Source organism: Syngnathus floridae, chromosome 5 (assembly GCF_059516105.1).
Source record: "Syngnathus floridae isolate MCC-2025c chromosome 5, RoL_Sflo_1.0, whole genome shotgun sequence".
Lineage (NCBI taxonomy): Eukaryota > Metazoa > Chordata > Actinopteri > Syngnathiformes > Syngnathidae > Syngnathus > Syngnathus floridae.
The window spans coordinates 8144377-8169520 of record NC_142417.1 but is presented as its reverse complement, the minus strand read 5'-3'; the positions used below and the strand labels follow the sequence as shown (position 1 = coordinate 8169520).

Here is a 25144-nt window from a genome sequence, read left to right as displayed (position 1 = left end):
AATTCCTAAAAAAAAGGCCAACATGTATTACTATGGGATTATTGGGGAGGAGTCAAAAGAGCTACGCCAGCCCCCTGACTGAACTATATTAAAACACACTTGTCCCCAGTCCTGATAAACTGTACTTGTAACGTTACCTTCAAAATGCTTCAAGGCAGTACAGCCACAGGTCACACATCTGTTTGGCTGTTGGTGATGTTTTCACTTCACAGCTCAGCACTCAGCACCCGCAATGGTAAGTTAGAATTTTTTTATTTCAAAAAGAACCTGACTGTCTGTATTCCTGCTTGGTGTAGGATTTATGCAAATATTACAATGCCATGTTGTGAACATATGTACCATATAATTTTCAGACTACAATAATAGTTACACTTGCTCAGTGACATCAAATTGAACAACTTATCTGTCTTTACCAAAGATAATGCTGTTTAATAATGTTTTGTTTTCTTTACCCCTTATTTGGCTACAAAGAGAACTAAATGTCTTATCCATTGACAACAATTAAAATAGCGTATTCAGTGCGGACAGGACTAAAAATTAACATTGTCTTTTGATTTCAAAAAGGTGTTGCGTCCTGAGTTGTTCAATGCATCTAGATGTAAATACCAGCATTAAGATTTATGAGCTTTTTTCTCATTTGATCTGAAACCCAAATATTAGCATAAAACAAAAAGATGTGACAGGCTGCCATATAGTATAATGTAAAAACATTTTCCTGTCATGGAAGCCTCAGGGTTTTACCCACGGACCTTCTCTGGCGATGCTCAGGACTACATGGGTCCGTCCATGCTTGACGGCCTCCGCGATGACACCGGTTCCGGCTCTGGTTCCCAGCCTGAGCACGTGAGACGACACCGTGGCTCACATCGTCATCCTCACAGGCACTACTTTGTCTCGGAGGAGGCCAAGCGGTTCCTGCGCAGCTGCCTGGCCACCACCTTCGTCCCGACGGTCTACATCTTTGTCTTCATCATCAGCGTGCCACTCAACCTTGTGGCCGCAGTGATATTTGTGCACCCTGTCCGTCCTAGAAAGCCCGCCATCATCTACATGCTGAATCTGGCATGTGCTGACCTGCTCTTTGGCCTGCTCCTCCCTTTCAAGATAGCCTACCATTACCACGGCAACAACTGGATTTACGGCCCGTTGATGTGCAGGATTGTAACGGCGGCCTTCTACTGCAACATGTACTGCTCGGTCCTGCTCATGGCTTGCATCGCCATTGACCGCTTTCTGGCCGTGGTCTACCCCATGAACTCGCTGACGTGGCGCAGCCGTCGGACCGCGTGGGCCGTGTGCGCCGCCATGTGGCTGCTGGCCCTCATGGGAGTAGCGCCTCTCTTGGCCTTGGGTCAGACCGCATACTTGCCCCAACTGGACATCACCACCTGCCACGACGTGCAAGATTCTAAAAAACTGAAATCCTATTATCGCTACTTCTTCACCATCTACTGCTGCGTGTTCTTCTTTGTCCCGCTTGTCTTCATGGTGGTTTGCTACGTGCGCATCATCCGGACCTTGGCGGCCTCCAACGTGGAGAACCGTTACAAAAAGACTCGAGCGGTGGTGATGGCTGCAATTGTGCTGGTCATCTTTGTGGTCTGCTTCACCCCAGCTAACATCATTCTAATGGTCCACTACATCGAAATCAACAAGTCCAGCGACACCTCCTACCGGGCCTACCTGCTCGCCATGTGCGCAGGGAGCCTTAGCTGCTGCCTGGACCCGCTCCTCTACTACTTTGGCTCATCTCAGTGTAGGAAACGGGTGGTGGCGCTGTTTGAATGCCAGCGTCCGCATCAGACTCCGAGCAGCTCGCATACGCAGAGCACTAGAATCAGCGGGCAGAGGGACAGCAGCAAGTCATGAAGAATGGAGGTTGTTCAAAGTTTGTCAGGGGGCCAGTATTGTAAATTGGACACCAAGGTGCATGGCATTTAGGTCTGTCATTTACACAGTTCAACAAATCAATCTAGAAAATGTATTTGCATTTCTGATTGAAAAAAAAAAAAAGAATTGTTGACCATGCTCATCTTGAATTGACAGCCAGGTCATTTATTAGTGTGGTTTGCCACAGTGTATACATAAGTACAATGTAAAATAAAATTGCCATCACCTTTTAAATGGTGGAATACATGATTTATTTTCTTCTATTTTCCATTTTCTATACATTTTGGGCTGGGCAAAATCACATGGTTATACTGGCTGAAAATACGCCCTATGGTCTACAAAGATTAATTACAACTAAATGATCGATGTTTCTTTCCTTCTTAAAGTGTCTCACTCTGTACTTGGCTTGTCATCAGAACACAGCTCTGGAGAAGGAAGACAGATAAAGACAAAAGGAAGGAAAGACAAAATATATAAGAGCGATGACCACAACACACATATTCCCTTTTGAAGCGAGTGGCAACCTCATTCAGCATTCAACTCAACTAAAAGTCTCACCTGAAATTCCGTCATATTTATAGTAGTCCTCTGGGAAGTTCAGACAGCCAAGTTGCTTTTTGAACACTTCCACATCATTGGGATCGATTGCTCCACTCCGTGCTGATTGTTATTAATATTTATTTTAAAAGTCACATTGACTTGCAAAGAGAGAGAGAGAGAGAAAGTTGCTCGCTTACTGAACTGTAGGATGAATCTACCAGTGACATCACGATTTCGGAAGGTGTCTGTCCACAGGAGACAGTCGGAGCATGTCCTCACGAGGTGACCTTTGTGGTCGGCTAGGTATTCTTTGGAAAATGTACACATTTTGGTCACAGTATACACAAATAGAATGTAAAATGTCTCATATATACAAAGATAAAAATACTGGAATTAAATCATGATTCAATATGAATGTATTGCAGGTGCTTTGTGTTCATTTTGTAATGTCTGTATTTATTTTCTACACTTACTGCGAAATGTGGTGGTGACATTAGCAATTGTCATGTTGACTTCACCAAAACTGCAACCCCTTCTGTGAGACAACATCATTATATTCCAGCTTGCAGTTTATATTCCATTGTAGTCCAACTGCATCAAACAACTTACAGACTGCGATCGCCCCATCGCATTGTCACAATGTGACTGTCTGACGTTGGGGATAAATCTATCCAGGAGCTTTTCCAAGACCCTAACGCAAGGTGGTATGGCAAGGGGTCACCAGCTCCCATCGCATACACCCATTTGCCAAAAACCTGCAGCACATAAACTAGTCAAATCTATGTATACTGTAGCATTTGGTACACATTCAGATATGAGATACATATCAAGATAATACTCCTTATATTGTAAAAATATAAAAATTTCAAGGCAACAAACTTGGATAACATTTTAAGTTGAGCAATTCAATTTTTTTTTTTTAAGTTTTGGTGTTGTGAAAATTGGCTGTATTTCACAGAAGTTATCTCGTTTAAGCAACTTGTTTGCTTTGTAGCGTTAACTAATCTTGGTCTAACTTCAATTATTGTTTTAGTCCCAAAAACACTTGTTGTTTTTTATGGTCTAGTATTAATTGACACTATGTGTATAACAATACTGTTTGTTCATTATAAATGTTGCAGTTTGCATTTTTTTTAAACAATGCAATGTAGTAAACCCATTTAAAAACAAATATCAGTCAAACCAAAAGAAAATTATTACCTTGTTTCCCAACGTTAACTTGATCCGAGTACTTTTAACCCTAAAAAATCCACTGAAATTAATAAACCCAATTTACCTGTTGCGGGTCCTCTGGCATGAAAGGTTGGACTAGGTCCTGACAGTCCGGTGCAGAAGCCCCACAAAGTGCGGCGAGAGCTAACAAAAAATGAAACGTAGGCCAAGTCATGGTCTCACTGTCGTCCTCTAACTGCGTTCGGACCTAATGCTGATCACTCTGGGCTCTCCAAGAGTCAAAAATGGTTTGCAAACGTTTACTTCGTACGAAGGAAACAAAGGATGCGTTCAACGCACACACACCCCCCAAAAAAAAACTGTGAATAATCACGCTGAGACCTGCTTTTACCGAGCACTGAATGAGCATTTCAAAGGTCCTCTGTCGGCCTTGAATGGCCTCTGGGCAAAGCGCCACAACTCCTTTTTGGATTAACGGGAAAAATCGTTCCTCTTGTGCAATGAAGGTCGTTTTCCCGCAGAGCATTTGTATTGCATTGACAATGTTGCCTTGACAGTACAAATAAGTTACCAGGCAACTTTTTTTTTGCCGTCATTCCTTGAAAAGAACTGTCATTTTTTCTATGTAAAGGGTTCGAGACAGAACTGCAAGGAGGAGAATTGCAGCAGTTTATTCACCTACAGCTAACCGGTATTCTCTAACAAACTGAGACTTCAGACCTGCATCAAGTTTTACATGTCTATAAGGTTATTCCATTGCACAAGGTTACATATGAACATTTAGTAGGTTTTGCAGGGCATATTTGTCTTGCTGTCTATGTGCCACCATCTACTTGGAGGAACCAGTTGGCTCTTCTCCCTCATTGGTCTTCCTTTCATCTGGACACACATCTGAAACAAGACCAGCGAGCAATGATGCCTGAGAGTTGTAATCATATGTATATGTGTATGTATGTATATATATATATATATATATAAAAAGGGAAAGTGAAAAACTCACCTGAGTCCAGAAAGTAGTATTCTGGGGGGAAATTAAGACACACGGCTTGTTTCTTGAAGGTCTCCAACTCAGCTGGCTCCAGTTTACCAGTTCGGGCTTTGAAAAGCAATAAGACAAATTTGAGTTAGAACACAGTTACAGAAGGTATTCATCAAAAACAAAGCAGAGGTTTCATTCCTAAAAGTTATCTGCATTATTTTAAAATGATGCATAGTTTGACCATTAATATAACAAAATTGAACTGTTCTTAAAAATAGATTCAATTGAAATGTATTGCACATAAAGAATTAACATAAATTGTACATAAGTGATTAAAAACAAATAGTTTTTAAATGTTAACTTTTATAGATACTTTTTTGTATATGTTTAAATATATTTGCACATTTATTATATATATTTAATAAATGTGAAAATATATCTTGCTGAACTTTAAAGTTAAATACAACTAAACTGCATTTAAAAAAGTGCTGTTCTTTAAAAGTAAGCATGAAAAATGTTATTGAATATATAAACATAAGAAAGAAATAAGAAAAAAAACATATTTACAGAGGACATTTAGATGAAAATTTACATTGTATTAAAAGGTAAAATAATCATGAGGTTGTAGTATTTTATAAAAGACAAGTTGTATCGGGTTTACATATTCACTTTTCTGCAGCAATAAGTGATGATTCAAAGACGTACTGAAGAGGAAAAGGTATCGGCCCTTAGATTTGCCATCTGGAACGAGGGTGGTGTCTTCGGAAAGGAGGCAGTCGGAACAGGTTGCGTAATATTTGGCCTCATGATAGGAAGTATGGTTGTTGATGTTTACTGTGTAGACATAAAAAAAAATACAGTCAGGAACCTATTCTAACTCACCTATTTGCTGTTTTTGCAGGACAAATCAAAGAAAGCATTATTTTGCTGCCACCTTGTGGCGTCTTTGGGACAACAACCTATGTTTTAATGAGGTCGAGCCTCACATAATGATTTGCCACCATCTTGTGGCCACCATAGACATTTTTTTTTTTTTAATTCAATGACTTGAATACTCCGGATGCTACTGGATGCAACAGCAAAGACGATAAATTCAAGTAGATATGAAAGGATGCGTACAGGTGGCGTGGCTGGTCATTCCGGACACGGTGACATCAGCGGAGCCCTGAAGACATTTGTTGTCGTTCCTGTGTAAGGCCAAATACAAAGAGGTGGTGACGATTGTTCAGTTTGGAAGCAAAATCTCAGACGAGTGCTCGTCCCCTTACAGACGGTCAGCCCAGTAGAGGGATATGGTCCCACTCTGGGAAGATGGGGACAATTCGATCCATGAGCTGTTTGCTGCCGTCAGGTCACTCTTTAGGCCTGGCTCATCCCATGAGCTCACGTGAAGAATCCATTTTCCGAAGATCTGATGCACAACATAAAGACCGCATACTGAGCCAAATGATTGCTTATTGCTATTACCAAACGTATTTTTGGGTGCAGGTGACATCATCATCATCATGGTCATCATCATCATCATGGTTATCATCATCATCATCATGATCATCATCATTATTGCCATCAACATTGTTGTCATCATCAACATGATCATCTTTGAAGGGTGAGTAGTTTTAGTATGTTTTAGTTTGCATAACTGGTGTGGCAATGTTACTTAAAAAGATTATGTAATGGGCACAGTTTGAGCTTGCAGCAATTAAATTCACCTTTTATTATTTCCAATGGGAACGTTATTTTTTGTCAACTGACTTTCTCTCAAATTGTTCCTACTCTCCAAAGATCATTAAAGCAAATTTTTTTACTAATTAGCCACAGTGTTTCTCCTTACTAATGACCTTTGTTGACCCCATTATTATAGTGGTATAGAAACACCACTCTAGCAAAGACCCTAAAAATACATTTTTAATTCTATTAAGCTCTAATTTAAATACGAAATACTCACAGGGCTGTGGTTGTCCAATTGCAGAGGTTTAACAAGTTCCTTGCAGTCCGGTTCAGACGCAGCACACAGGGAGGTGCAGGCAAGCAGAACGGCCAGCAAGTGGGCAGACATGGCTCAAGATGCGAGACCACCGCGGAGTGTGAGGATGTCAGGGAGGCTGCCTGCAAGTTCCTGATGCGTTGTATAACAGTGGGCTGGAACACCCTGATGCAAAGCCCATGGTTCTCTTGTGTCCTATTCATCCCGTTACGTAACAGCCAAATGGCCGTATTTGAATAGGAAGGAACAAGCATACTAAGATGTGTTGTGCAACAGTGGGTGTTTATAGACCCCCACCCTAAGGGCCCCAGGCGAGAAACCATACAGCCACCCCCCCCTAAAAAAAGCCCCAAAAAAGCAACGGACCTATTGAATCCAAAAACAATTTACCAACACTGACAGCAGACTTCACGCTGTTTCATTTTCATCCTAATTTAGTTTTTCTGTGTGTCCTGTGTGTGTCAGTGTTGGATAAGGGTGGGGGTCCCATAAGGGGGTTCCCAAATCCTGATGTATCTATGGTGGTTTCTTGCTGTGTCATGTAGTGGAATTTAGATTGAATGTATCATTTTGACATCAAAGTTTAGAGAGCTCATGATGAGGTTGGGTCCAAGAAAAACTTGAAAGTCAAATCACTTCCAGTTCAACGTTCAAGTATTCCATGTAAGCACTTAAAAAGAGCTGATCCTGTCAAGAGCTGTCACAGTTTGTTTCCTTGTTTTAATGTTGTCATAGTTTCAGTTCACGTGTCTGTGTGCTCGCCCCTCCCCTCCTCCTATGCCCTCATCAGTGTGATCATCCTCACTTGCCTCTCGTTAGCTGTCTTGTATTTAAATCCTGTCTGCCCCTCACTCCCGTCGGGTTGTTTGCGTCTCATGTCTTCTTGTTTCCTGTTTTTCTAGTGGCTTGTCTTGTTTCGTCTTTCTGTTCAGTTATTCTCGTCTCTAGTCGCGCCTCTATAGTCTGTCTTTTGCGTTCCTTCAATAAACCCTGGTCCAAGCTGCGTTTGGTCGCCCAGCTCCAGCCGCTTCATGACAGATCCGACATCATGACGTTGTCTGTGTGTGCCACAGCAAAATCAGGAAGACTCAATGGCGATCAATTAGAGGTTTTCAAGAAACAGGCCGCTTGCCTCAAATTCACCCAAAGTTTGCACTTTGGAAACAGCACTGGTAAGAACGACGCTTCCTGTTTGGTCCGTTCTGATTTTGACACCTGACTTAAGGCTTTGCTCTTTTTCAGATCTGTGTTGGGAAGAGGATCTATAAAAGGGAGGAAAAAGACAGTCATCCGATCTACCTTTTGGTTTGATGATACTCATTTATCAGTTTTTTATCTTTGTGTTTCTTGCTTGTTACATTAAAAGTCATGTTTTATTATTCTTCCTCCAAATTAGTAAAATGAGATTTGGTCAATGGACTTTAACGGGATGGTTGAAAATATAAAGATTTTGGAGAATGTGAAAAGCATGTCCGTTTTGGGGACTTGTTAACTTTGTTCTCAAGACGAACGTGGAATTCACTTAAGTATATTTTGTTGGGACGTGGGGAGGTAAAATGTGCTCATTACATAAACGGACCAATTGCAGTGATCGGCTCACCAGCTTGGGCCTCAAATGATTAAGTTAATTAAAATTAAACCACAATACTCATGATCTGCAGAGCATGAGCATTTAGTACATGAGTTTAAAGACAACGTGTAAATGGTAACATTTACATCACAACAACCATGCAGTTGGGGGGGAAAAAAGGACAGAAAATAAAACACCTGAGGTCAGCTGACAAGAAGGAAATGCGACACTGGAGTAGAGAAAAAAATGGGACTAAAGGGGAGAGGCGGTGCGCTCTTCACTGACATATTTTTGGTATACTTAATATTTTGGTCCATCTCTATATTAGGCACACTTTTCAATCACTAATGGCAGCATGCTCGTTTAGTTTCAGAAATTGACAAATGTCATAAATCGTCTCATGGCAGTCACAATACTTATCCACATCGAATTTGTTTGCACAACCCTGATCGTGACCAAGCTTGCATAACTGCAGTACTAAACTCCAGACAAAACAAAGGTCAAAGTTTCCATCAACCAGAATCAGCTATTGATCCTTCGTACACAACACTGTCCGCAAAGTTAGAGTAATTTCATTTGCCATTTTTGGATTCCACCATCATGATTTCACTGAACTTAAATTTTATACAATAAGCAAAACTTTACTATAATTATTTAGATTTTATGGACTTCAAAAACTCACATATCACCATCAATGATCACACACAAGAAGTCTTTGCTTGCACAATTTCTCTCTCTCTCTCTCTCTCTCTCTCTCTTTCTCTCTCTCTCTCTCTCTCTCTCTCTCTCTCTCTCTCTCTCTCTCTCTCTCTCTCTCTCTCTCTCTCGACTACATATATCCTTTTTTGGCGGCCAACATTGGCATTTTCCCTTCTCACAGCTTTGTGTCAACCCGTCAGACATCTATCTCATCATGATTTTTCACTATTGTTTCGCTCTGCTGGCTCTCACCTCTCTGGCTGCTTCGTCTGATCCGAGCTGTGAAGAGCTTGTAGCCCCTCTGACTGACCGAACTCAGGTATGCTGTAAAAAAGATATATCTGTATGTCTGGGTACTCATATATTCCTACCCATGATATTAAAACATGAAAATATTCTTTTTTCTTCAAATGTTCTTTTTATATAATACTGAATGCAAAATTTGCAAATAATTTGTATTTTGGTAGATAACCAATCAACAAGTTGGTCGCTTTTTGGTTGTGTGTGTGTGTTTCCCTAGATTCCCGGAAAATGGATCTATAATCTCGGAACGTCAGACACTGAGGCATACTTGGATGAACTTAACAAAACTACCAGCTACTGGATGGAAGTCTCACCTGTGCCCGACACTGATAACTTTACAGTGACCTGGAGTGAAAAAATGTAATTTGTTTCACTCACACTTGTTCTTGAATATTCAGCAAAAAGGCACAATGGATAACAGTAGCACTAACAGCTTAACTTTGCTTTACCAGAAATGGAAACTGCACTTTTGATAATGGTACTTCGGTGTATCCAAGCAGCTCTGACACTGTGGAAGGTCAGTATATTCAGATTGATTGATTGATTGATTGATTGATTGATGGAATAATGTGATTGCAGCCATTGCGGATTCAAAGTTCCGCTTAAAATGTTGGATGGATGGATGGATGGATGGATGGATGGATGGATGGATGGATGGATTCAACTCCTTTAGTGAATGGCACTGTTCTTTGTTCTTATCTTATAGCTCACTTTAGCGACGCTAAGGAAATTCATGTTGAGAGATACTTGAAGACGTGTCCTGACTGCCTCCTCTTGGTGGACAACATGGTATTGAAGATCCCCCACTCAATGCCCCTAAGCGGCAGATTCCTCTACCTCCTAAGTGAGTATAGATGTATCTCTTACTCCACACAAAATAAAGTTATCCGACATCACTCCAAATACGACATGTTTGACAAAGTTTTTCCCAGCTCTGAAATTTGCTGATATGTGCAACAGCAAAATCGGGAAAAGTCACTGACGATCAAGTCGAAGTTTTCAAAAAACAGGCAGCGTGCCTCAAATTCACCAAAGAGTTGCATTTTGGAAACGGCACAGGTAAGAACAATGCTTCCCATTCTGTCTCAGTGACTCACAGTCAGCTGTCATGGCGTCTCCTTTTTTACAGATCTGTGTCCAGAAGAGAACATCTAATGGGGAGAAATAATCTTAGAGACAAAGACTATGTCACATTACGTCTGTCATCAGATTTGAGAAGTCTGATTGGTTAGTTTCGGATCGAACTCTGTTTCTTGGTGTATTAAAATGTTCTCAGCCGTTTGGGTATCTTTCCATCATTGTGTTACTTGAACACATCAAAAATCACTTTTACATTACACGTGTCAAAAGCTTTGCTATAAATTCATATACATAAAGACATTCAATAGAATAAAAAATGATACAAATGGCCACATGACAGTTCAGGAGAAAAATATGAGCAGCTTCATTGCTAGAGACAAGAGATGAGACACTGGCTGAGGGAAGAGAAGCTTTATAACAGCATATTCAAAACCATGAAATACTTCTCTGTATATTTACAAAAACAGAATACAAGAATAAAAAAAGAAGTGAACACATCACAAATGGAGTTCAACGTACTGCCACCAAACACGGTCCAATTTACAAATGCGTCTTGTACCCGCACCTATGGCTTCATACTTACAAAAGAACCACAAATCAAGTCCATCTCCTGTTAAATGTGTCGCATTGCGTCGTCATCATTAGTCCATTCCTCCCAATAACAATAAGAAGTTTCCTTAAATAATATGAATCATAATATCAAATACACATACAAGACATTTTGTGAGCTACATTTGTGGGCTGTACATTTAGGAATGCGGATGTTCACAGGCACGTGGACCTTTTGTACACCATAAATTAAACATCAAAAAACATGAATTAGAAACCATCTCACTTTCTGTTCCAACCACTCTGTTTGTCCACACTGATGTCACAGTTTGATCGGATGACGAGTTGGAATTTTTGAAGATGAATCTTCTTGCGTTGTCTTACTGTAAATGTTGACTGTAAAAAAAAAAAAAAAAGGTAAATAACTTGGATTGCAGTCATGGAGCAATATTGTGGATTATTTGGCATCAAAGTTCAGAAAACACATTACACGGGCCACAATAGACAAAAAAAAAGGCATTATTTGATTTAGTCTATCTTAGAAAATTGGCTTCTTTTTAGAATTAGAATTGAGAGAAACACATTTATTAGATGCCATGTTTCTTCCTACATAGTGTGAGTGGAGGACAAGCAAATGTAGAAAAGGCCAGCAACCTACAAATCTGCGGTAAATCAAATACATTTTTCAAGGTATTGCAATTGTAATGTGTCCCCTCTGTAAAGAATTTGTTAGGAAAGTTACAAAAAAAAACAACAAAGTCCATGGTGACAACCGGTTACAGTATAGCTAACCATCGAGATTGTCTTTAATGTTTAAAATAAATACGTCTTGTCTTTCGCGGCATGAAAGGTCCCCGCTCAAACACACTCGGGTTTTCCTCCCCGTGTTTGAATTGTTCCTTTTTACAGTCGCATAGTTGCAGAAGAGGGATTGATGTGTGGCCGAGTGGTGACAACGGGACAAGTTAGATGAGACGAACATCGGGGGATGGTGGGGTGGCGTTAGGACAACGTCCTGGGTCGCTGTCCCGATCGGGGAGGTCAAGGGTGAGGAGGAGGAGGCGGAGTCACGGCTCAACGTGACATCAGGTGTGATCCTTTTTGTCGAAGGTTGGCAGCAGTCAACTGTCTTCACACGCTCATGGTCATGTTTGGAGAATACTGTGCGGAGACATGGGAGACATCCGGTCAAATAAACTCCAGCTGACATTGCGACAGTTTTCATTCTTTAAAACACAGGTATCAAACTCAAGGCCCGGGGGCCAGATACGGCCCACCACATCATTTTATGTGGCCCGCGAAGACAAATTGTGCATCGAATTTGTGTGTCATTACTAAAATTGCAAATTGTCTTCACTTTTAATATCTTTTTTGTTTTTAAATATTTGACTCGTCTGATTTGAAAACGAGTTATTTGTCAGTTTGTTTTGTATCTTTTACTGTATATAATATGAGGTGCTCATACATTTATTTAGGTTGACAGTCATAATGGCCCTCCGAAAGAAGCTATGACTACAATGCGGCCCGAGAAAAAAAATGAGTTTAACACCCCTGTCATAGAGTGTTGTACTTAAACCAGGACATTAATAGACAGAGCAGCAAAGTCGATTAATCGGGTCAACTTTGACTTTATGCACTGAGAACGAATACGACACTTGTTTTATCGTGTGATCTCGCAAATATTTGAGACTCATTCATTTGATGTCATCAACCATTTTCAACTATTGTCAACTAAACTTCTCCCAAAATGTAAAACTAAAGCAAAAGTCCATTCATAGCAAGCGCAAATTTAACATTAGTAGAGTACATGTTTACTAGCTTGCTTGCCACAACGTATACTAAACTGCCATTTGCAGTTGACAAACTCACACTTTCACTCTGAAAAGGGTTGAGGAAGTTTCCAGTCATCTCTCCATCCTCTCTGGGAGTTCCCGGCTGGTTACTCATACTCAGATTCCCTGGAGAGTTCTGAGCACACAAAATGCGACAGATAATAGAGAAACTGTAGATAAAGCTCAGGATATGAACAATATAATCTTACCTTTGGGAGACTGTCCATGTCGCCAGAGCCTGAGTAAAGCACATCACATACATCATTAACATATTCCTCTTCTAATTATTTAACTAATGCAATCCCATTGTTCTTGTACCTAATGATCCATTCATGTGATGAGGCTCCATTCCAGCCATCCCCCCCAATGGACCGTCACCTCCTGAACCCATTGGGAACTAAGGACACACATGGTCAGTCACCAAGATTACAACCTGACCATAATAGTTAATGATGAACATATCAGAAACTCACATTTGGTCGACTGCTACCCGGGGGGCCTGTGTTGATCATGGTATACATGTTGTCTCCAGAATTGGTTGAATCTTTTGAGGGAACATGCGGAGTGAATAAAAGGAGCACACATCTACACAGACACACTTGCAAATCTTACCTGCTGGACTTGGCATGATTGGGGTCCCGGGCGGTCCCCCTCCTCCTGGAGGTCCCTGAAATGTGAATAAAAAGTGCCATAAGCATCACTTTAATAAAATTCCAATGCTCTGTAACTGCCTGGAGATTAATTATACACACCACATAACTGCCTGGAGATGCAGACGAATAAGGAGTCTGAAAGAAATGCAACAAAAGTCACATGACATCAAAATTGAATACCTAAAAGATGAGTGCAATTACTCACAGAATTTGAATTGGGAGGATTTGGCCAGGGTCTTCCACCTCCTGGACCCCTGGAAAGAACACATAAACACACACTTTATATGTAATATAGGAATGGTGATATCCGTATTGCGCTAACTTTTATAGGTCAAACTTGAAAACGAACCAAATTCAAATATTATATTTGTCCCACTTACATGTTGATGCTCGGCATGCCCGGCCCAACCAATGCATTCAGTGGCGGCCTCATCCCTCCTCCATAGCTCTACAAAGGCAAAGCAACCAAAATAACATGTAAGAGAGTTGCTAGCAAAAACATCACACACACGTACACACCTGGGGCCCGAGCGGCACCATTCCCCTTGGTGGCGTCATCCGCTGCATTGGTCCACCCATATTTGGATGTCCTAGAACACGGAAAGAGTCATAAATGTCCTATCCGTGCAAACATTCATCGATGTGAGCCCACCTTGCTGTCTCGTGGGGTCCAACATAGGCTGACTTCCTGGCACGCCACCAAGCCCCTGCAGACGACACATGATCCATCATTACCACAAAGGCTGATGACCTTTTCTCCTCGCCAGTGTCGTGCCGCAGGGGTCACTGTGTCACTTACCTGATTGGGTAACCTGAGGGGCGGTCTGGGTCCTCCCGGGTATCGAGGGGACATAAAAGGCTGTAACAAGGAGAAATGAATAAAGGTTAAAAACAACAAAATGGGGAGAACAAAACAATGAGAACACCGGAGTGTCATGTCGCGATAAGTCGTAGTTCATTTATTTCTCTTAGCAAAGGGAACTACGATAACAGGAATGCCCCTCGGACCATGATGCAGTGCAAGTAGTTTGAAATACACCACAAGAGGGCCATAGAGCTCTTGTGTTTGTGCCTGGGGGTCTCGCACTCCATTCACTGGCTGAGCAGTGAATTTGTCTGACTTCAGTGCAGGCTGTTTAGTTTTAGTTCCCATTCGGTGACGGTGTGAATCTTAATGTAACTGGTTGTCTGTCTCTTTACGTGTCCTGAGACTGGCCAGCAACTCGACCTTTTAGGATACCACCCAAAAGCAAGTCTCTTAGCATGCTATGAACAAATAAATCTAAATATAGAGGCATTTATAGGAAGTGAAGAAAATAACAAAATATGTCATCAGTACAATTTAAGGTGCATGTTAAAGGTTTTTGATGGGCTTAACGTTCTTGCATAACAACCTCATCCAACAAACTGAAAAATAGGCCGTCTCTAAACTGCTGAAGTTAGAAACATGGAATTCTCCAAAATGTGAAAATGAAACTTGGTTTAAGAGAACATAAGGCGTCTTGTCCCACCTATTATTGGAATTTTGACAACAAGCAAAAAAAAGGCCCAAAATCTAGATTAGGAAGTGTCACGTGCTACTCGACCGCGCCCCTCCTATCAGCGGAATCCCCGGCACCTGTCGCGGGCTCATTGAGGGCGCTATATCAGCGCAGCCAGCCGCAAATCCGCGGGTCAGCCTGTCGTGATGCCGCTTTGCTCACCCTGTAAGCCTGACTCACCTTACCATTTCGGTACACCTGCTGAATTGTCTGTCTTGTCTTTCTGTCCGTGCTGCCAGTTACTCTTCCAGTCCGCCGCCAACCCGATCTCATGAGATAACCAGCAGAGTGCTATTCCACCAGGTACATCATTCAGCAACTCTCACTGTCGCTCCGCACTAGGCTGTACTGTCTGTTCCATTACAGGAAGTGACCATCTGTTTTGTGTTCTCTCCTACAGAAAGAGTTCTCCTGCTCTTCTAAAGATGTTAAACTCTCTTTTTTGCAAGCCGCAACTTGCCAAAGGCTGATAATAGTTATTGAGCTGCATGTCAGATGCGGTTGTCTGAGATGGTCTGATAAAGACAGATAATCAATGTGCACCTAGCAGAGTCGCCCTAATGTGCTTACTGTAAATGCGCTCACCTGGAAAAATCCTGGTGGGACCGGACCAACGGGCATGCCATCACCTGGGGTGAGGTTCCCGAGGACGGGGCTGGGGGCTGCTGCTGCACTCTGAGAGAAGAGAACAAAAACATTCTTACGGTCCGGCATTTGATTTTATCGTCTGCATTATTTGCACACCAGCTATTTTTGTGGGTATGTTTTTTAATTTTATTCTTTATACGTTTTTTATGTCTATATATTTATACATATAAACTTATTTTTTTATGCTATCTGCTCACTCAATTTTTTGTGTTCCTCTGATCCCTTCACTTGCTTTCACTCCCTTGCTGAAGGCATTGGACAAAGTTGGATTCTCTGAAGTTTCCACCAGCTGATTTTTGAGGTCACAAAGGAACAAGGTTTAATCAGGGCTAAGATAAAAGCAGAATGATGGCACTTAGTCTTCTCGCCTCCACCCACCACCCTCATCTTTCCTCATTTAATTTTATATCTCCTCACTGTTCACGCTTTGTGTCTGCTGATGCAAACCGAGCTTTGGGGGAAACATTTGGTATGGATACAGACTAGTGTTGTGCACCACAGAGCAGCATCAAGAGAGTAACTTTGGGGGTTGTCACCCATTTTATTCTCCTTTTTCTTGCACCGTGGATTACCCAGAATGCAGCAGCAGTCTGGCAGCCTGGAGGTTTGCTGAGTTTGCCTTCATGCTCAGAGAGCGAGCGAGGTAGAGAGAGCAAGAATGGGAGGGAGAGGAAAATGAGGACAAAGCAGAGATTATGTGAGTGTGTGTGCTTGTTAGTGTGCACTTTTTGTTTGTTCGTGTGTGTGTGTGTGTGTGTGTGTGAGGGGGGTTGAAGGAGAACATCTACCTGACCTGCTGACAAAGCAGCATTTTTCTTCAAATGGATGAACAGAGAAAAGAACAACAACAAAAACAAGCCGAGATGTCTGTCTGCCCCAGAGACTAACAACAACCTTCATCTTCAAACAAGAATTTATCCAATACAGCGAAACTTCAAAAGTTGTACCATTTAGAGTTTAACCAAACATTCCTGGGGGAAAATGGCAACAAAACTTTGAGCTTGACTCGCTTTCAAGCCATCATCTCTAAGACATGAGCTCATTGAGTATCCAAAGGTTTCAGGCCGCAAGTGTGGCTTTTGTCTCCCTACAGACATAACAATCCTAATATAATATGCAGGAATAGAGTAATTCCAGCAGTAGCTGTACATGCCACTAGGTGACAGTATGGTTCTGAAAATACCTCTGCAACTGCATGTCTGGCATCTTCAATGGCTAGTACTTTTGCCTTATTCTAGTTTTATTATATGGTGGTTAACTACACTACTTAAAATACTGCCTTCATAAATGCAGTTATTCATTAGTTTGTGATGGTGACGGTTGAAGCTTGGATCAAATGAATTTGCTTTAAACATTATTTTATTATTTTGGCACTTATTTGGCATGTAGCACTGTATGCGCTTACATGTGTTTACCTGGATTGAATATAATTTTAAAGAAGAATACAATGACAACTCGCACATTGCATTATATTGTGTGTGTCACTGTGTTTGCACTTTTGGGCAGTAAAGGTTAAAAACATTCATTTGGTAAATCCACTTCATTACGAGAGTGTTACTGAGTTTCTCTCAACCGTCTCCTCAAGTGATCCCTTTCTTTATTGTCCATTAAAAGGTAACTTTTGTCGCACAGCCATAAAAAAGTAAGTCTGAAGTAACTTTTTAGTGTAACATAATCAAGTCCTCCAAATTATTTGCCAAGCTAATTCAGAACAGCCTGAGGGAACCTTAGCTTATTTGCAATCAGTTCATGCGGAGCCAAACTACGAGATGTGCTCGAGACACCAAACACTGGCAGAAATTATTTTTGTACCGATACATGTGTAAAAGTAGCAAGGGGACTAAAGCAATATTTTTTTAACGTACCTCTAATTGTACGATTTTATACTTTTTCTCTGACAGTGTACAAAATGCGTTGACATTAAAATATGGCCAACCAATTTTTATAGGATTGAGCAACTGTTGTTTCCCAGCTGTGAGAAATGAGCGTGTTAATCCCATCCTCTTGATTAGAATTGCATTTTGTGGCACAAACAATCTTGTGGACATTTCCAAACAAACTTGGCAGTAGATTGAATCCACTTAAAGTAAAGCTGATCTCGCGCTTCCCCGTGGAGAATGCAAACATTGGTTAGCGGGAATGAGACACGTTTTAAGATAGTGCAATTACACAATCGAGCCCTACAGTACAAACTACATTCTCACTACACTAATCCAATCAGTGCTATGTCCCAGTAATACCTAATGAGATAACACACGCTATATGTTTACCACTCGTGTACCTCACTAATATGCATGGCTGACACATTTAGTGTGTGCGTGAGAGAAAATGCGGACTCATTTCCATTCTGCTTTAGAGAGAAACACTATGAGAGACACTGCGTGAGTGGAATGTCAAATATTCTCATCTCTCTCTCTCTGTCTCTGTTTCGTCTTTTTTTTCCCCTCCTCTCCAAAAAGTGGTGTTGTTTTCCTACCAATCTTTTCATTGTTGTCAAATTCTACTATTGTTAAATGAGAAACGTTAATGTGTACATATGCACAATTTTATCAGTATGTTTGTAGCTGTAAGTTAGATGAAGCTCAAGTGTTGTTCCTATTACAAAAAAACATTTTAATCAGCTCAATTGATTAGGAAACCAAATAAAATGACAGAAGAATAATGGCAGTTATTTGCTGGCTGAGCCTCATCCACATTCAAGAGCCGCATTAACATCAGCTCATTGAGAGGCAGGCGCATCTAGCAATTTGCCTTGTCCATCAAGCAAAGTCGGTCGTTGAAACTACATTTGTTGAAATAAATTGTCAGGCACTTTTGATTTGATTGGAAGTTGGTGGAAAGTTCAAAGAGCGTTGTTTACTGCGCTGTAACATGTTTGGAGTTTGCTGATAGTTTGTGCTTTCATTTGAATTTGAATTATTAAAGCCTATCAACATCTAAAGTCAGCAGAAAATGAATGTCACAATAACGGTGGATTTGATGTTGCACCCTTTCCAGCATTACGACACCAAGTTGCAAGTTAGTGCATCGTCTTGGGCTGCACATCAATCAAAGCGACACTCATGACTGTGCAGTGTTTGGTAGAAAACCATACAAAAACCTTCAACAAAACATTGCTTGTGGAAGGTTTAGTGTGAAGGTTGCAAGAGAAAAGATCTCCAAACAACACACCACACAGGAAGGAACTCCATCCCTCCTCCCTCTTTACCGCTCCCACCATCCTCTAAAATGCCATTAGTCCACTTCCTGAGCATGAGAGGGAGTAGGATGGAAAGAGGAGATGTTACAAGTTTGACACGCCAACAAACACATACACACATGCACAAACACACACTCAAAGGAGAACGATGATGAATGCATTGTAGATTAATTGTATAAATTCCCCAATCTCCTGTGGTGATAAGAAATATTTCACCATGTTCCCTTTTTAGAATTAAACTGCCCTCTGGCAGTCAAACATCTTTTTCGTAAGCAACACAAGCCAGACGCTACAGGCAATAACAACAATAACCCACACAAGAAAAACATTCAATTTTAGTTTTACTTTTGGGGTGCATTTTAGTTCTTGAGCTATTATATACAAAATGGCAAAATAAATGAATGAATGAATATAATAAATATAATATGGAAAATAAAAGTGACAATACCTAGCCTCATGTGGCCAGAATGTGTCAACAGTTGTGAATGAGGACAGCTTCAGCACTATTGACTGACCCACTCGCTCTTCAGACCCGAATCTAATCGGACAACTGTGAATTATGTCACATCCACCGACAAACACATTTCCAATGATTATGAGTTGCATTGAGGAAACTCAAAGTCTGCAATCTATTTTCACACTTGTGAGTGAGTGAATGGGATTCTGAATCCAGTCCTCGGTGGTTTAATTATTTTTGTTTCCATTGATCGTTCATATCTTTATTTTGTTCTCACCGAAATACTCTGTTACATTATTATTATTATTCATTTGCAAAAAAAAAAAAAATTCAATAGTAATACTACCATTTAGCTCTTGGGCTGGTTGTCATTTGTCTGTTTGTTGTTCAATGGAACAATGAAATATTTCAGCATTCATCTTTAAAGTTTTGTTCAACATAACAGCAGTGCCAAAAAAAATGATCAAACAAGAAACATTTAGTAAACATTTAGTAGCCTGACTTCATAGTGAATAGAAAGTTGGAAAGAAAAACAGACGGAATACGATTTCAATTGATTTCACTCACAAAATATATCCTGGCCTGGCAATTGTGTCTCTTCAGTTCCATTTATTCCCTTTTTATCACCTTGAGGTGAAAATGATCCCCTTGTGCTGCCATTATAGCTGATTATCAGCCTATAATGGCAATGCAATGCAAATCTACATGAGTTCACGAGGCGATTACAGGTAGGACGCTATCAGCTACTCAGCCGGGGTGGGGGTATAGCACTTGTTTATCACTGATGTCATTATCGACCCTTGTAAACATCTCTGCCCAGTGACGGCCCATTGTGAGATGTGAGGTGGTGCTGCGGGCTGATGCGCTGTCAGATACACGCAACGGGCTGAAAATGATAGCCAGTGTGGTGCTGGAGAGTCACACTTCAGCACAAGTCTCTATCTCACTTGGTTTCACCACGCTACGGGGGAGATAAGGGGGAGAGGCGCAACAGAGCGGAGAGGAGGAAGATTACAGACGCACTTTGGGAAGAAGAGAATGCTGTGTCATGCTGTGTTATATCCTTCCACACTGTCATGAAAATAAATTGTAGTCATAACAGTACGGTTGTGTAGTGATAATTGTTGCTGTCAACCCCTAACCCTAATCCTAACCTTGATTTAACCCCGACACTAACCCAAACCTCTACCCTAACTCTAACCGCTAAGTACTACTTTGAAACAAATGAAAAGTCAAATAAATAAAAGTCTTACTCGTCATGGTCATTTTCAACCTTCTGAGTGCAAATGGGTTTTACCCATTTGATTAAATATATTTCAGTGTCATTTCACATCAAATAAAGTCTTTTGAATTTATGATACATTCTGCATTCAACGTGATGGTTAACACATTGTTTCTGCTATACAAAGCCCTTTTCAGCAAGACCTTGGTTAGCGCAGATGAGCTGTTCTTTGGAGGCACTGGTTTCATTTCTGCCTTGGACAGATTTGAGTTCAACTTCTTTTTCATCTAGTTAATAAATAATGTATTCATATTTTTAATTCACCCCATTACACTTTATTTCATTTATTCATTATTGTGTTTTTAGTTTGCAATGATGTGTAACTGTACAGTTTCATTATTTCGACTGTAAAATGTCCTCCCTCCCATTTCGATAACCAAAATAACACGCACAAATTACACTCTTACATGTATGTTTATAGAATGTGGGATGAAGCTAGCGTAGCCAGAATAAACAAAATCCAGACAGCAAGGCCAGACAAACTGATTTCTTATTGCTCTAACAGACGCTTTTGGTAGTTATCTTTTCACTGGATATTTTAATCTTTGATTTTTGGTTGACAACTCTTTGTGCCTAACTGGCTTGTCATTGGTACAGCTTTTTGTCTCCCCTCAGTTCCAGTAAACTCTCTCCTCCAATGTATGGCGTGCCCACGTGTCTGTTGAGGGGGAGCACGGCGTCAGCAAGCAGACAAAAACACAGCCATCCCCAACATGTTCAAACACGCATGTGATATGACCGGGCCCCTCGGTGACTAGCAGACTAGTTAAGACTCAAGGCAACAGGAAGGAGAAATGCAAGTGGTCATAAAAGAAGGGAAGGCTACCAGTAAAAAAGGAGAAGTTGGAAAAAGGAAATGGCCACCTCAGCTCCAACTACGGAGTTTTTCATGTTATTTTTTGCCCCATCGCTCCCTCCTCACTCATTGCCATGGCGATGATGCTACAGTGAGTCACCTGCATATCTCCCTCCTCCTCTTTCTCAACAGTGCCAAGGAACACTGGAGGATGGAGAGAAGAGGAGAGACGGCTCTGTTTCCTTGGAAACAGACTGGGGGTCTCCGACCCCACCCCCCTTTTGCTTCACAACTGCTTGGAAGCAGTTTGCTCGCAACAATACTTTGAGACATCAGGTTCTCTAATTCTCACAACACAACAAACACAATCAGGTCAAAGTTCAGGGTCTATATCTTCTGTTATGCTCCCAAACAGGATCTTGATCCTTACAACAATAGTGACGGAAAAGAAAGAAAGAAAAATCAATATACAATACAATGTATACAATGTGTCTAGTTTGACAACTGCACAAACGTTGAGACCTTAAAAGCTCTGAATTGGATTAAGGACTGCAATATTTTCAGGATCATTTAATTCTTTTGTAAAGTGTCTGCTATGGTTTATTGGTAATACAAAATAATGTATCTTCAAATTGTTTATCTACTGACTGACTAGCTTGTGCGTTCTAAGAAGTCAATGTTATGGGAAACCATTTATTATGTTTTGACATTTCCAAAGAAGCGGTGGCAATTTCAGACACACAAAACAGCAACACAAATGTGAGTCCGACCATCTTTGCTGTCTTGGTGGAAAGCATTATTCTTTTAAAACAACAGAATTTGATATGCTCTTTTTTGTTTCTCAGTTGAAGTCTTGCTGTGAAAGCGATTTTTTTTTTTTTTTAGGTAAGTTCTGGAATAATGTTACCAATTTAATGGGAACAGTTTATTCAAAAATGCACCAAAATATTTTGGTTTCGATTACAAAAAGCATCTTTGCCACATATAAAGACAGACTAGAGAATATACACAATGTAACCTAGCCAACCTGTCATTTAGTTTGAATGCACATCCAGAAAATATGTATATACATATAAGGCTGGGCCATTGCTTTCTCATCGAAGTGGGCTGCTCTCTGCCTCGTGAGCTCCTCTGTTGGTTTCTAACTGCCGCGTGCGTGTCTGCCATCTCCCACACTGATGTTGTATAATGATAACAAGCAGAACACTACTGCATATTTACCACCTCAATGTATTTCTATACTGCTTATCCTAAACGAGGTTGCAGGTAAACTATACCTTATGTCAGCTGACGTTCCCCTTTACATCAACAATTTTGAAATACCACAAGAGAAATTAACAGTTCATTCAGCAATTTAATTTTTAAGGGCTAACTTGTCAATTCTCAATTTGTCAAACCCAAGGAGGGTCGATCTGGCCCCCACATTAATTTATGTGGCCCGTTAAAGCAATTATGTACTTCAGGTTTCTTGTTAAACTTTGTACCAAAATTATAAATTGTCTTCCCATTTACAAATCTTGATAATGTTTTTTTCATTGCGCAACAGCCAAATTTCTTATCGTCCTTGAGTTCCAGTTTCAAAATTAGTTATTCATAAGTTTGTTGTGCATAAAATGAAGTAATTAAACATTCATATGGTTTCAGAGGAATGGAAAGATTGCTCGTCCATCTGCCAATTCTAATTTATTATCTTCCTCAAAGACATACTCTTCTCTTTTTAAACATGTCCTTTTTCTTGGGTATATGTTTTCAACCAACAGCACACATCCGTTATGAAGCACGTTCTTATCAGGGGGTGCACGGCGCAACCAGTACGAGTGTCACACTCTGATAATCTCCTCGATTCAGGAGTTGGGTATCACTCTCATTTTTCCATTGCAGCAGAACCTGCTAACTCCAGTTTACACTACAAACTAGCTCTACGACAACATTTGTAAATGCCAACTCTGAGACTGACCTCTTCGATAAGGCCGCATGTGGATACAGCATTGAAAAAGAACTTGTTTTTATGACATCATGGCCTCTCGCAAATGGAATCCATTCATTTACTTTTGAGAATACAATTTACAAAGCACTTAACAGAACTGCAAACGGCAAATCTGATGTCTGTGAAGCCATCACTGAAGTTAAAAATCAATAACATTTCATCTCATTTCACTCACTTTCACTGTTCTGTCTTACCCTGGAAGTAAAGCCATGACTGGTGTACAACGTATTCTATAACACTTTATGATGTCATTTCCAAACACTGATATTCTTATTCAAAATGCTGACAAAAATGAGGCGTAGGAAAGAACAAAAAGATAACACGGATAAACTCCAAAAACATTCCCAGCGATATTAATTAGAACTTCAATCACAAATTAGCTGCAGGTAATTACATTGGCAAGGTCTGATTCAAATCAGTGTCAAAGTAAAGAAACGACAGAAAAGACGACATCAAAACAATGTGGCCACAATAGCGATTACAGTATCTGAGTCGGACCTCTCATCGGATCCCAACGGCAGTGTTGATTGAAAGTGACCGCAGTCGAATTACAAATAGTCGAATTGTACCTTTCTAGTTACATTCTTGAAGAAAGTGGAAAAACGACGTTGTTGACCAAGACGATACATGATTATAGTGTGTGAGCCATTTTTCATTACTGCATCTTTCTTTTCATTGTGAGTTTTGGTAAATCATATTTCTGTGTTCATGTTCATCATCGCTCTCATTCTATCCATCTTTTCACCATTCTATCTTCTTTCCTGTTCCTGAGAAGGGAGGTTACGCTGCCCTCCAGCTTCCATCCCTGCAGCCACAGAATGACATCATCACATAGCCGCCACGTCCTTGGAATGACTATTCATCACGCCGATCATCAGCAAGCATCACCTGCCTGCGCGCACACAAGCAACCGAGCAGGCGCACACACATAATCGCGCAAGTTGAGAGCCTGCTGCAGCTCTGCAGGATGGCAAGAGTAAAAGAAGGAGGGATAAGGCAGAGAAGGAAAGAGATGCGGAGAGCAGGAAGATCCCGCTGGGGTAGGCAGAAAGTCCTGACCTGTGCACTTGCTACTATACATCTCAATAAAGCCCAATTTGGACAAATGTGATGAGTCAAACTGGAAAATAGTCAAAACGAACAGGGCACTGAATACCATCAATGCATTTGTCCTCCTAGAACTTCCTTTGAGCAAAAAGCACACGTAGAGTGTGTGCGCTCTCTTTGACATTGGTTCTGGAATTTGAAATTCACTTCCTCGCTTTTATTCCAGATGCTGGATGACAAACATTGCAGCAAGTGGAAGCACACTCGGAACATATCACATCCTTCCGTTAACCAGCAGCAATCAGACTCCATCATTTAGTCCAAATTGCTAGTTGAACAAAAATAACAATTTTTGGAATAGTGATCTTGATCAGATTCTGAAGTTGAGTTTTTTTAAATGTAAAATTCAGCTCAACTCGACTTCCATTTCTTTTTCCTTTCTTTAGCCGGAATGGCCGTAATAAGTTGAGCTTTTCCCGCCAATGTGTGCAAGGTTAAGCCACGATCAATGTTCCCGCCCCCCAAATAACTTTGCATCATGTGTAGTAAATAAACAACGAGAGACTGTTAACTCACGTAGTCGTGGAAGGCCTTGGCCTCACTGGAGTGCTCACACGTGTCTCTTCTCTCTGGGGCTGCACAGTACAGGTCCCAGAAAACACTGCAACAGTCAAACATCCATCAGATGAAAACAATAGTTCATACAATCAAATTGTTTATATTTGAATTAATAGACAATAACTTACCACCACCAAGAGTGGAGAAACCCTGGAGGTTCTCCTAACGTGATGTTCTTCTCCCATCGGATCTAGACAAAGCGGGAAGTAGAACAAGTTGCTTTAGTTAACATGGGGGGGGGGGGTCCACCAGACATATTGTTACATTACATTATTTTATGAAAGAGACAGTGAGAGACGGGGTGGATGGGGGGGGGG

At 40.8% G+C, this 25144-nt stretch overlaps 5 protein-coding genes and 2 long non-coding RNA genes across 9 annotated transcripts in view; 4 read left to right on the top strand and 3 right to left on the bottom strand.

Moving 5' to 3' along the window:
* Window positions 1-90: 90 nt before the first annotated feature.
* Window positions 91-2016, top strand: f2r (coagulation factor II (thrombin) receptor). Of its 2 annotated transcripts, XR_015858802.1 has the most exons (3): window positions 91-235; window positions 728-1926; window positions 1959-2016. XR_015858802.1 is itself a non-coding variant. In XM_088377316.1 (2 exons), the coding sequence occupies exons 1-2, from the start codon at window positions 145-147 to the stop codon at window positions 1867-1869; spliced, it is 1233 nt and encodes a 410-aa protein (XP_088233442.1). In that variant the 5' UTR covers window positions 91-144; the 3' UTR covers window positions 1870-2016. The 2 variants fall into 2 exon arrangements, 1 of the variants encoding a protein (XP_088233442.1); XM_088377316.1 differs by having other exon boundaries at window positions 728-2016.
* Window positions 2017-2034: 18 nt separating this feature from the next.
* On the bottom strand, window positions 2035-4047 carry LOC148397903 (uncharacterized). Of its 2 annotated transcripts, none has more exons than XM_088377326.1 (6): window positions 3707-4047; window positions 3040-3185; window positions 2904-2962; window positions 2628-2738; window positions 2449-2550; window positions 2035-2315 (listed from the first exon to the last, which is right to left on the bottom strand). In XM_088377326.1, exons 1-6 carry the CDS (start codon window positions 3815-3817, stop codon window positions 2281-2283), a joined length of 564 nt encoding a protein of 187 aa, XP_088233452.1. In that variant the 5' UTR covers window positions 3818-4047; the 3' UTR covers window positions 2035-2280. The 2 variants fall into 2 exon arrangements, with proteins under 2 accessions (XP_088233452.1, XP_088233451.1); XM_088377325.1 differs by having other exon boundaries at window positions 2904-2965; window positions 3707-4040.
* A 211-nt stretch (window positions 4048-4258) lies between these two features.
* On the bottom strand, window positions 4259-6745 carry LOC148397902 (uncharacterized). Its single transcript, XM_088377323.1, has 6 exons — window positions 6528-6745; window positions 5851-5993; window positions 5702-5769; window positions 5288-5416; window positions 4604-4699; window positions 4259-4494 (listed from the first exon to the last, which is right to left on the bottom strand). Exons 1-6 carry the CDS (start codon window positions 6636-6638, stop codon window positions 4433-4435), a joined length of 609 nt encoding a protein of 202 aa, XP_088233449.1. The 5' UTR covers window positions 6639-6745; the 3' UTR covers window positions 4259-4432.
* Window positions 6746-8983: 2238 nt separating this feature from the next.
* On the top strand, window positions 8984-10419 carry LOC148397901 (uncharacterized). The gene is made up of 6 exons (XM_088377322.1): window positions 8984-9154; window positions 9356-9498; window positions 9591-9655; window positions 9845-9982; window positions 10099-10197; window positions 10268-10419. Exons 1-6 carry the CDS (start codon window positions 9050-9052, stop codon window positions 10291-10293), a joined length of 576 nt encoding a protein of 191 aa, XP_088233448.1. The 5' UTR covers window positions 8984-9049; the 3' UTR covers window positions 10294-10419.
* A 195-nt stretch (window positions 10420-10614) lies between these two features.
* Window positions 10615-25144, bottom strand: part of ssbp2a (single stranded DNA binding protein 2a) — a 31020-nt gene continuing 16490 nt past the window's right edge. Inside the window, exons 3-17 of the mRNA XM_088377321.1 lie at window positions 24956-25017; window positions 24786-24870; window positions 15379-15468; window positions 14052-14111; window positions 13905-13959; window positions 13772-13842; window positions 13633-13700; window positions 13458-13506; window positions 13352-13387; window positions 13212-13266; window positions 13073-13143; window positions 12918-12996; window positions 12809-12837; window positions 12637-12735; window positions 10615-11928 (exon numbers count right to left, since the gene is read on the bottom strand). Of these exons, the coding sequence (XP_088233447.1) occupies window positions 11899-11928; window positions 12637-12735; window positions 12809-12837; window positions 12918-12996; window positions 13073-13143; window positions 13212-13266; window positions 13352-13387; window positions 13458-13506; window positions 13633-13700; window positions 13772-13842; window positions 13905-13959; window positions 14052-14111; window positions 15379-15468; window positions 24786-24870; window positions 24956-25017 (939 nt within the window). The 3' untranslated portion in view covers window positions 10615-11898. The remainder of the gene's footprint in view (window positions 11929-12636; window positions 12736-12808; window positions 12838-12917; window positions 12997-13072; window positions 13144-13211; window positions 13267-13351; window positions 13388-13457; window positions 13507-13632; window positions 13701-13771; window positions 13843-13904; window positions 13960-14051; window positions 14112-15378; window positions 15469-24785; window positions 24871-24955; window positions 25018-25144) is intronic.
* On the top strand, window positions 14912-15799 carry LOC148397900 (uncharacterized). The gene is made up of 3 exons (XR_015858803.1): window positions 14912-15096; window positions 15194-15552; window positions 15693-15799. It is a non-coding gene; the product is annotated as an uncharacterized LOC148397900 (long non-coding RNA).
* Window positions 19923-24784, top strand: LOC148397899 (uncharacterized). Its single transcript, XR_015858805.1, has 2 exons — window positions 19923-23548; window positions 23938-24784. It is a non-coding gene; the product is annotated as an uncharacterized LOC148397899 (long non-coding RNA).